We start from the raw sequence: 12,222 nt of genomic DNA, 5'->3' as shown, positions 1-12,222 counted from the left end.
ATAGGAGAATGGAGAAACAGAGGAAACCATTTCTTTTTCCCAAAAATTGGGGAAAGCAAACATGAAAATGGATGAATTAGGTGCAGACAACCTACATTAAAAAAAAATACAAACTATAGGTAGTCCTTGACGTACAGCAGTTCATTTAGTGAATGTTCAAAGTTAAACGGCACTGAGAAAAGTGGCTTATGACCTTTTTTTCCACAGTTACGACCTTTGAAGCATCACCATGATCTTGTGATTAAAATTCAGATGTTTGGCAACTGGTTCATACTGCTGACTTTTGCTATGTCCCAAGGTCATGTGATTACCTCTCGCAAGATTCAGTTGATAACCAGATTACTAACTTATCAACTGCAGTGATTCGCTTAACAATTGTGGCAAGGGAAGGTCGTAAAATGGGGTTAAACTCACTTAACAAATGTCTCACTTAACAACATAAATTTTGGGCTCAGTTGTGGTCGTAAGTCAAGGACTGCCTGTAGATTGGCGGAACCTCTGTCATACTTTACTTGCTGGATTATCTGCCAACACCACCACCACCACCACCACCACCCCACAAGATAATAACCTAGTCTTGGCATAGTTTACTCATTCTTTTCTTCATTTGCTGCAGAGGAAGGAGAAATTTAAATCAAAACAAACCCCAGTGGTGCTTGCTGAAGATAAGTTACCAACCTCTTCTCAGTTTTAGTACAATTAAAGTAAATTCATGAATGGAGATTGGCATCCCAAATAATAATAATAATAATAATAGAAACCCAGCCTGACACATGTTTGGTCAAGAAAACTTTCCACCATAATTAGCATTTTCTTGGTTTGAGGGTGGAGCTACCACACGGTGCAACTTTAACACAGAAGGCACAAACAGTATAAATGACTCAGGATGTTCCTTGAAATAACAACTTCTGCTCTGCACACCTGTAGTGGAAGGACTCATGAGCCAAGACTGCTCCATTGCACATTTCTAATTCTACAACATGCTGGTATGTTACAATTCTGTCTGCCTTGGCTGCCAAGATCTTTAAGTGTGACAGAATTTTTATTCATGTGCTCACTAGTGGCACTTGAGAATATTCTAATTACAGTTAGTGCAGAAGGCTTACATCTGCATGAGTTGCTAACTGGGCTTGCTTTCTGAAACAGGGGGAGCCAGATTCTGCTTTTGGAAACTTCAGTGGGTTTATATAGGGACAGGACTGGCAGCTATGTAATTTTCTCCTCTTTTTCTTTCTGAATATATTTGCATACCATTGGGGTATTATACAGTTCATGTTGAACATGCAAGAAAATATAACTAGATCTCTGATGCTTACCATGCCTACATTTTTTTAAAAAAAATATATTTAAAGCCTATAATCCAATGAGCTGCATTGAGGCAGAATGCTTATGTATTTACTTCACCTTTGTAGGGATAGAAAGAATCGAAAGCTCAATTCTCCAAATATGTACACAAACACTAATTTCTTTTTACTTCCTTCGATGAAGAGTGGATTTAGGAATATGAAGTTACATCTATCCTTTCTGTTGATGCTGCTTTCCATGAACATAGTCTGGGGTGATGAACACTTTTATCCTGAACGACATCAGAGACAATCAAGTGCACCAATCAAAGGACCACCTTTTCTGCCTTTCAGCGTAAAAAATCCTGGTAAGTAATTTTTTGCTTCTTAAAGTATGAATTTGCTAAGAATGTTGGCTGTAAGTGTCAACCAAGATACTCACTATTCCATAAGTGTTGTTTTGAGAGACAAAAAGTATTGGTTTGGTAAAAGGTAAACCACTCTTGTTCTTTTTAAGATACTTACCTCAATTATTACTATGAAACCAAATGCAGAAGAATAACTGCAAGAAAATAACACATGGGACATTATAATGTTCGAATGCTCTGTCTATAAACTTTTCTGGACCATGCATAGAAAACTAGATTGTTAAAGAAACCACTTCGATGCACTGTCTTTCCATGAGAAAGATTTCAATTGTAAGGAACTGTTTAAATATACATGCCACCAAATATTTTAAAGTAGTTCATCCCAGGGAGATAGATGGGGTGCTTTTTCAAAACTCACTATTGTATTTATTAGAGTTTCATCCCATCTTGATTACTTTATGAGTAACTCAAGGCGGTGAAAATGCCTAATATTCCTTCCTCCTCCCCATTTTTCCCACAACAACCCTATGAGGTCGATTGAGCCGAAAGAGAGAAACTGGCCAAAGTCACCTAGCCAACTTTCATGCCTAAAGAAGAACTAGAACTCCCAGTATGCTGGTTTCTAGGCCAGCAGCTTTACCACTACCCAAAACTGGCTCTTTGGATTTGTGATCAGATGTTTAACTGATGCACTGATGAAAAACTAGAAAGCAACACAGAACACATTATAAGGTGTTCCAATTGTGATTTTAAAACACTTTCTCCAGACTATACTTTTGTGGTCTAATATTCAAAAGGCTCAAGGCAAAACAGGGAAAATGCAAACTGAAAATCATTTTTTTTCACTTCCTGTCTTTTCTCAAAACATAGCAATTACAATATAAACGATGTACCAACAGCAACAAGTGCATGGAACTACTATCGGTAGCACCCATCACTAAAACTTAAGCTCTGAGATTCATTGCAATGATTTTGTTATCCATCCCACTTCAAAAGATCAGCTAACAGTAAAATGGAAAATAAGATATGTTTCTTAGCATAATACTAAGATTTGAAGTAAAAATTCAATATGTATATATATTCCCCTCTGTAAGACAGGCTCATTGACAGCCACAGAATACCTAATGTGACCACTAGGTGGGCAACCTTCTAGGAAACTAGTAGACAGCCTGGGGCCCTCCAAAGCAGAGGTCCCCAACCTTTTAGGCACCACAGACTGGTTCTGTGGAGAGGTTTTTTCGTAGACCAGAAGGTGCATGGTTTTGTGTGCTGCCTGCATCCTGCGGATGGGGCTTTGCTTGTTTGTGCAGCCCGGTTGCTGGCATGATGTGGACCGGTACTGGTCCAAGGACCGGGGACCCCTGCTCCAAAGGATGGTGAATTGCAACTCCTATCATCTCTGGATTTAATGGAAACTGAAGATCAACAATATCTGGCAAGTTTACAATACAGACTTCTCTATTGTCCTGTCCTGCCATTCATGTACGGATTTAGCTTTCCATTCATTTAGGTAATACTATTTAGGAATAGTACAAAGGAATACAAGAGGATTTATTTTGAATGCAAAATCCAAAAACTTCATTCACGTCAATGGAAATATAAAGCCTTTAATGAGAGGTTATGGTGATACTGAAATTTCACATTTCACACTAGCCACAGGAATATCAGACATGAAATCTTTATTTTTTTCTGAAAAAGTTCCAACTTCAGATTTTATTATATGTTCTAACTTTCATGCAGAAGTTCATTTGTTAGATGGATTCTGAAATGCTAACATACACTTCAAATATAAGTGTGTAATATTAGCCGATGAAAGTTATATTTTTCTTTTTTATATATATATTCCATTTTTGTTTTTAAGGTTTGGTTAGCAATCAGGGCAGGAAGGAGTAGCATTAATCAAATAAATAATTCCATCATCACAATCAACACCACCACCATAGGTGGGAACTTGTAGACATGAAATCTTTATTTTTTTCTGAAAAAGTTCCAACTTCAGATTTTATTATATGTTCTAACTTTCATGCAGAAGTTCCTTTGTTAGATGGATTCTGAAATGCTAACATACGCTTCAAATATAAGAGTGTAATATTAGCCGATGAAAGTTATATTTTTCTTTTATATATATATATATATATATATATATATATATATATATATATATATATATATATATATATATATATTCCATTTTTGTTTTTAAGGTTTGCTTAGCAATCAGGGCAGGAAGGAGTAGCATTAATCAAATAAATAGTTCCATCATCACAATCAAAACCACCACCATAGGTGGGAACTTGTAGCTCTCTGGATACATCCACTACAATTTTTATCCTTTCTTGCCATTATATCATGTTAACTGAGGGTACTAAGAACTGTAGTGTCTAGAGCACAGGTCTGCAACCCGCGGCTCTGGAGCCGCATGCGGCTCTTTCAGCCGTCTCCCACGGCTCCTGGTCCTCTGCCATGTGCAGTCCAAAAAAAAAAAAGTGGGACTAAAAAAGTTCAACCAATCAATTCAAATATGCAGGGTAGGTGCATATCTCGCCTTGGCTCTACTCTTCAGTCAAACCCTGTTCTGCGCATGTGCGCATGTACGTCCATGCGCACATATTTTTTGCGGCTCCCAGTTTTTCCTTTTGTGAGGGAACCGGTTCCGAGTGGCTCTTTCACTGTTTGAGGTTGCTGACCCCTGGTCTAGAGGATGCTAGATAATATGGCAGACTTACAAGAAAGGAACTATTCTGAAATACCCAGTAGTGGAATTACAGAACATGAGGTATCTAAAAAGATTTTTAATTACAGGTAATTCCCAGATTTCTTTGTAAGATGCTATAAAGATTGACATTGCAGTAAGACTTTTACAATCACTCTTCCTTACATTCCTTGCTTTAAGTTCAAAATTATCTTAGGTAAGATATACCGCACAATTCATAGCAAAAGTGTTAATTAACAGGAAGCTAAAATGAAGACAGGAATCTAACAGAATTGGCTATATTTTTCTAAGTTAAATGGATTTTTGTTCAGATTCTTAAAACTGCAATTCCATACTAACTTATAACTCTTGCCATTTTAAGGGAATTAAAGCTTAAAACAAAATGTTAAGGTTTAAACATATGCATTTCTAATATGGTTAGGCAGGAGTCTACTTTGAAAGCATGAAGGTTGAGAAAGTGATGCACAATCCTTTGGCTGGAAAACATGCCTTGCTTGATTTAATAATTGCCTTGCACACTGGCATTGCACCAGAATGCTGGCTAGGGAATTCTGGGAGTTGAAGTCCACCCATCTTAACATTGCCAAGTTTGAAAAACATGAACTACACCATAACAAGGAGGGTGAGGATCTCCCAGTGCAGGTCCTCTGAGCATACCACTAATCTCAAGGAAGCCTTGATTTCTCCAATGGGGAGGGGCTAACAGTGACTCCTCCCAGAGCTGTGTTTCTCCACTGCTGGCAAAGATTTGCTCCTGTCTGCTAGAGACAGCAGGACCTGATCTAGGGAGCTTAAGTTAAGGGAGCACAAATTTCAGTTTAATATTATTTGGGATGCTTCTAATTCACACAGATACTTACGGTAGTTCCTTTCTAAAGGAGGTAACGGCTTTTAATACCTGAGCATCTGATACTATACTAATACAAGCTATGCGAATAGGGCTGATATTCAGCAATTGGTTGCATCCTGAAACAATATTCCCAGAATGACATCCCCTCCACCCTTTTTATACAAATAAGGATTTCCATGCAGCTTCACTTGCATACTTGGGTCATTCAGGCTCATTGATTTTAACATAAAGCCTGGCAATTACTTCTAAAATGATTTTTCCAGAATAAAATGTAACTCAGGGATTAACAGACCAGCAAAACGCTGTGGACATAGTATAGTTAGATTTCAGCAAGGCATTCAACAAAGTAGACCCCAATCTACTGCTTGGTAAGCTAGAAAAAGGTGGAATAAATAACGTCACCATCAGATGGATTTGTACTGGCTGACAAACAGTACTCAACGGGTAGTCCTCAATCGTATTACATCCACATGGGGATGTAAGAAGTAGGGTACCACAAGGCTCTGTCTTAGGCCCAGTACTCTTCAATACCTTAATCAATGACTTAGATGAGGGAACAGAAGGGGAACTCATCAAATTTGCAGATGACATCAAACTGGCAGGAATAGCCAACACCCCAGAAGACAAGCTCAGTATTCAAATGTTGACAAACTGGAACAATGGTCCCTATCCAACAAAATGAGTTTTAATGTGGAGAAAAGCAAAGTTTTACATTTAGGCAGGAAAAAATAAAGATGTCAGTACAAATTAGGTGAGACCTGGCTCAAAAACAGTAACTGTGAGAGGGACCTTGGAGTCTTGGTGGACAATCACTTGATTGTCAGCAATGTGCAGCAACAGCCAAAAAAGCTAATGCCATCCTGGATTGCATAGAGACATAGAATCAAGATCATGTGAAGTATTAGTACCGCTCTATAAAACCCTAGTGAGACCACACCTGGAATACTACAACCAATTTTGGTCACCATACTACAAAAAATATGTTGAGAGTTTGGAAAAAATTCAGAGAAGAGCAACTATGATGATCCAAGGCCTGGAGACTAAAACATATGAAGAACAGCTGCAGGGCTTGGGTTTGGCTACTCTAAAGAAAAGAAGAAACAGGGGAGACATGATAGCAGTATTCCAGTATTTGAAAGGCTGCAACAAAGAAGAGGGGGGTCAAATTATTCTCCAAAGCACCGGAGGGCTTTGGAAACTGATCAAAGAGGGAAACAACCTGGAATTAAGGAGAAAGTTCCTAAGAGTGAGGACAATTAACCAGTGAAACAGCTTGCCCTCAGAAACCAAGGGTGCTCCATCACTGGAGGTTTTAAAGAAGAGACTGGACAGTCACTTGTCTGAGATGGTATAGATTCTCCTGCTTGAGTGTGGAGCTGGACTAGAAGACCTTCAATGACCCTTCCAGCTCTATTTTATTTTAATAAGCTTATTAAAGATCACAGATACTCTGAACAAGTAAACCAAGTAATGTTAAAATCATTTTTCAAGTTCTAAATCAGGGGTATCCAATCTTGGCAGCATTAAGATTGTGGATTTCAATTCCCAGAATTCTCCAATATGGCTGGCTAGGGAATTCTGTGAGTTGAAGTCCACAGATTTTAAAGTTGCCAAGGTTGGACACCCCTGTTCTAGATGCTAGGCTTCCTACTAAGCTTAATCGCTTTTACGTATTTGTAGATATGTTAAATTTGGGCCTAGGAAAATTTTTTAACCTATTTAATGAACTATTTAATGACAGCCATATTATAACTTTCATAGGTTCATGGGATTTTTTGTGCAGTTCCTGGAAATGATTTTCACAAGGCATTTTGGATACAAGCTAAAATAAGACCACGTAGATTTACTAAAAGCACACAAAAGTAAATCTATTTCCTTAAAACACTTATTTTAAACTTGCAAGAATGGATTAGCTCTTCCCAATGCCCAACTGACAAAGATGTGAAAAATGTGTATGCAGCTTTGCTATTTTGCAGTAAGCTCAAAGAAGATTTATCAAGAGAATACATCTTAGTCATTCCCAGCATAAATACTGAAGCAATTACACAAACCCCTTAAGACATCTACAAACTTTTATAACATAAATCATTTTACTTACTTGGTTTGTTATTGCTGCTCTCTTCTGTTAGGTTTGCCAAACATGATTCCAGTACTCTGGAGTGATCTCTGGCAAAACATTTGCTCAAAACTTTCCATGGTATCCAAACAGATGCCTTCATTAACTATTAAGTAGTTCTTTTCTTTTAGAAAAGTTCTTTCTGTTAATGTCAATGCACAATTTGAAATAGGGCATTGGAGAAACATAGCTTCATAACCAACCTGAAACTTTCCATGTCTGTTATGATGACAACTCCCAGAATTCTAGTGACTATGGATTTTGGATACAGTAATCCAATAACATAGAAAGCATCTGGTTGGGAAAGCTGGTTTAAATTATTAAAAGTGAAATCTAATCTTTAGATCAAATCTACAATACACAGATATGTGTGTGTGTGTGTGTGTGTGTGTGTGTGTAGATGTAGATGTATACACACACATACACAAACTTGATACATACATACATGTACATGCATGTATGTTGAAGGTCCCCTATAGATTCTGTATTTCTCTGCAAGGAGATACATTCCTTTATTTTCTATGGCTTCTACATGGTTGCATGGCTCCCTCTACTGGTTTAAAAATACCAAAAAAACCTGCATTAATATTAGAAGCTTAAACATAAACATATGGAAGCTCCTGTTCCAAAACCAGGTAAGAGCAGTCAATTCTGATTTTTTTTCTCTTTTAAATAACAGAATAAGTTAATTTTCAGAGGCTGTATTAAAACACCATGATCATGTTCAACTCACTAAATACCACTTTTAGGAAAGGTGACATATGACTTTGGATCATTCATTCTCTATCAGCCCAACCCATTTCAGAGGGTTCTTGTCGGGAAAATAGGACAAGGGGAAATGGGGAGCACTACATCCATAACCTGCTGGAATATGCATCTAGTAAATAAAAAATAATATGTACACTTTTACTTTCGCTTGAGCATTGCAAGCGGAATGTGAACAGGATTGTTCTCCTAGAACTGGCTCTGCCCTTCAGCAGGATGTTTCAAATGCTGGAGAAGAAAGGATGGTCTCAGAGATTCTTGGACAACTAACACATTAACCAGTCTATCCCTGCCCTTTTCCCGGCTAAACCACATCTCCTTCCTTTCTACCTAATGGAAATATCATGGCGAGCCAGGTACAGGTAGTCCTCAAGTTACGACCATAAAAGGAGCCTGCCTATCACAGTCACAAGTTGTGATAAGTCAATTTTATGACCTTTTGTGGCACTCATTGTGTGAATCACCATGTTCATTAAGCAAAACAAGGGTTTGCTATAGGTGCAATTTTGTTGAAAGCCAGAAGGAAATAAATTTAATACATATATGCTGATTTTTGGCAAAACCACCATTTTGAAATGTGGTCATATGGTAGCCTGATACTGCAAATGGCAGTAAATGCACCCTGGTTGGCAGGCGACAGAAGTACAGTCGCATCACGGCACAGGAGGGTGATCATCAGATTTTTTAATCCGGATTGTAAGTACTCCCCACAGATAGATTTGTGAACTTTAAACGATTGCTAAGCGACCAGTCATAATTTGAGGACTATCTATGTGGGAATGAAAATAATCTTTACATATCAAGTGCCATATGCTAAATAAATAAATCATGTCAGGCAATTCATTCTCCTGAGACACTGCTACACTTATCTGTTAGGCTTTATATGTTTTAACTCCTTCAGCTAAAGGGATCACAATCAATTCACACAATCAAGGCACTTGTGAAACATGCCTTCTTTCTCTATATCAGAAACATGTAGACAGGTTTAGAAGAAACAGAGATTCAGACTCTTACACTTTCTCTGCTTAAGTGAATCTGACTCCAAAGGTCTCAAATGCAAAGAGAAACTTGCTCATCAGACATCTACAAGGAACACAGTCTCTGTGGCTGACAATTCTGGAAATTGTCCTTTACTAACAGATCTGTGTTGTTTTATGTTTTATCACAAAAATGAACCTTACTGTAGTGATTTTCTTTCTTATGAGAAAATACTGCAGGTTCCAAAATACAGTCCATTAAAATCATGACTAGGAAGCAACCCTCAGCTTTGCCATATGTAGATTTTGAAATTTCACGCACATTAAAACCAATGAGTTGCTTTCAGTTTGTTTTCATGGAATCTTCATCAAACTTTCACTATTTAGCTTTTTTTTGCTAGCTATTAAAATGCAACTGTGCTTTTGTTTTCTAAGGTCAAAAATTATTCAACAGATGTAAACAAGTGGCTTGAAAAGAAAAAAAAGTTTCCTTCCTTCCTTCCTTCCTTCCCAAATGACTCACAATAAAATGTAAACAAACTATCACTTTATAAGAAATGGGGCTGTAATTGAACTATGTGTTAAGTGGCATAAGGTGTTTTTTTTTGTTAACAGACATTGTTAGGAACATGTAAAATGTCTGGAGTTACGTCTACTTGCCCTTCTCAACCATTTAATTCCTGTAGGATATTAACTGACTTAATGTTGTTTTAGTTTCACAGGCAAGGGGAGAACAAGGCCCTCAAGGCCCAGCAGGCCCTCCTGGCCCTAGAGGCTTCCCAGGACCTCCAGGAGAACCAGGAAAACCAAGCTATGGAAGCCAAGGGCCTCCAGGACCTCCAGGATCCCCAGGACTTTCAGCGATGGGAAAGCCAGGCACCCCAGGCTTGCCAGGAAGACCAGGAGACAAAGGATTCCCTGGTGAAAAAGGAAGCATGGGGTCTGCTGGTCTCCCAGGGCCAAGAGGTCTCCCGGGAGCCCCTGGTCCTACAGGAATTTCTGTGGCGGGGAAGCAAGGACTTCCAGGACCCCAAGGACTAAGAGGCGTCCCTGGGGAAAACGGTGTCCCAGGCGCTCCTGGTATCAAAGGGCAAAAGGGAGAACACGGGTATGGGGTTCCAGGTCGTCCAGGGGAGAAAGGCCTGCCAGGGCCACAGGGGCCTCCAGGACAAGCAGGGATAGGAAGGCCTGGGGAAAGGGGGTTTCCAGGGCAACCAGGTGTTAAAGGGGACAAGGGTTTACCAGGTTTACCAGGACCAGTTGGACTTCCAGGTCCCCAGGGCTCTCCCGGGAAACCCGGGATGCCTGGAAAAGGACTCCCTGGCTCCAGTGGATCACCTGGCCTCCCAGGAACCCCTGGGGCAAAAGGACCTCCAGGTCCTCCAGGCTCAACTGGGCCCTCTGGTCTCCCAGGATTCGGAAAACCTGGACTGCCAGGGATGAAGGGAAATAGGGGACCCGAAGGATTCCCTGGTAGTCCAGGAATCAAGGGAGAACAAGGCCCAGCTGGTATCCCTGGAAGACCTGGACCAGTCGGGCCACCTGGGGAAACGGGTCCTCGAGGGCTGAGAGGTGGCACTGGTGCAAGTGGCAGACCTGGGCTCAAAGGGGAAAGAGGTCCTACTGGTCCATCAGGACTGCCGGGGATTAAGGGAGAAAGAGGCCCGGCAGGATTGGAAGGCAGATCAGGGAAGCCAGGATTTCCTGGATCCAAAGGCTTTCCAGGTGTGGAAGGATCCAAAGGAGATCCAGGCCCCGCTGGGCCAACTGGTTTACCTGGACCAATGGGCTCACCAGGACCTAAAGGTGCGGCAGGAATCAGTGGTGGGCCAGGTCCTAGAGGATCACCTGGAATACCTGGTATAAGGGGACCAGTTGGCCCTCCAGGTATTCCAGGACTCCGTGGTGGCAAAGGGGATCCAGGTGCACCGGGATTACCGGGTCCAGCTGGAATTTCATCAAAAGGTGCAGATGGACCTATGGGACCACCTGGACCAGCAGGTTCCAAAGGCCACCCTGGAGAGCCTGGATTGCCAGGCCCTCCTGGCCCCCCTGGTCTTCCAGGGCAAGCCCTAGCAGGAATGCCAGTTATAAAATCTGGTGCTACTCAAGGTCTCACTGGCCAGCCGGTGTCCGCTTTCACTGCCATTCTCTCCAAAGCTTACCCTGCATCCGCTACTCCTATTCGATTTGATATAATTTTGTACAACAAGCAACAACACTATGACCCTAGATCAGGCATCTTCACCTGCAGGATACCAGGGCTTTACTACTTCGCTTATCATGTTCATGTCAAAGGCACACATGTTTGGGTTGGCCTGTACAAGAATGGCTCACCCATCATGTACACATTTGATGAGTACAAGAAAGGGTACCTTGATCAGGCTTCTGGTAGTGCTGTGGTTGATCTCATGGAAAATGATCAAGTCTGGTTACAGCTGCCCAACAATGACACAAATGGCCTTTATTCTTCAGAATATGTCCATTCCTCTTTCTCAGGTTTCTTATTTGCAAAACTGTAATATTCAGCCTAACAGAAAAACGCATCCAGGTATACGCGTATGTAGTTCTACATATACAGTGGAATTAACGAAATTAAACCCGAATACAACGTTACATTTCTAAAGTTCACAATGCATATGATTTAAAAAATAAAAAAAAATTATTCACATGGTACAACCATACTATATGGCAACACTGAGACATGCATTTTACTTGCCCACATATTGAAAAGCTAATTAAGGTGATTTCTACCAAGATTATTCCTAAAAAAGAAGGCACCACTAACAAAATCTCCTTTCATAGATGTGTTGGGCTGTAATCCTACCAATACAAACAAATGTGCAATACATAGCTTTAAAAAAACTCATCAGAAAAGGCAATAAATGCAATATATTCTGTTAATTCTATAACTCTGAACATTTTCAATGAAATATTTGCATCACAAAATGAATCCATTTGGTTCCATGATACACCAGGTGAGCTTCTGAAGTGGCAATAATGTCCAAATGTGCAAGTACTAGTAATAGGTGGTCGTGTGGACTCTAGATATATTTAATACTAAATTGACAGTATTATAATCCTCAGAAAATATTTCAAATGATTACCCTTCACAGAATGTCTGTTTACATACAACTTTCAGAGAATGAT

The 12,222-nt window shown here is 40.0% G+C and overlaps 2 protein-coding genes across 6 annotated transcripts in view; one reads left to right on the top strand and one right to left on the bottom strand.

Moving 5' to 3' along the window:
• NT5DC1 (5'-nucleotidase domain containing 1) overlaps positions 1–12,222 on the bottom strand; it is a 90,816-nt gene that overhangs the window by 69,709 nt on the left and 8,885 nt on the right. The window lies entirely within an intron of this gene.
• COL10A1 (collagen type X alpha 1 chain) lies at positions 1,447–11,893 on the top strand (the record flags this gene model as incomplete). The annotated part of the gene is made up of 2 exons (XM_083348411.1): positions 1,447–1,651; positions 9,787–11,893. The coding sequence occupies 2 exons, from the start codon at positions 1,447–1,449 to the stop codon at positions 11,592–11,594; spliced, it is 2,013 nt and encodes a 670-aa protein (XP_083204537.1). The 3' UTR covers positions 11,595–11,893.

This window comes from Vipera ursinii, assembly GCF_947247035.1.
Source record: "Vipera ursinii genome assembly, chromosome: 1".
Taxonomy (NCBI): Eukaryota; Metazoa; Chordata; class Lepidosauria; order Squamata; family Viperidae; genus Vipera; species Vipera ursinii.
Note: the sequence above shows the minus strand (reverse complement) of the source record. Positions and strands in the feature narration are given on the sequence as shown.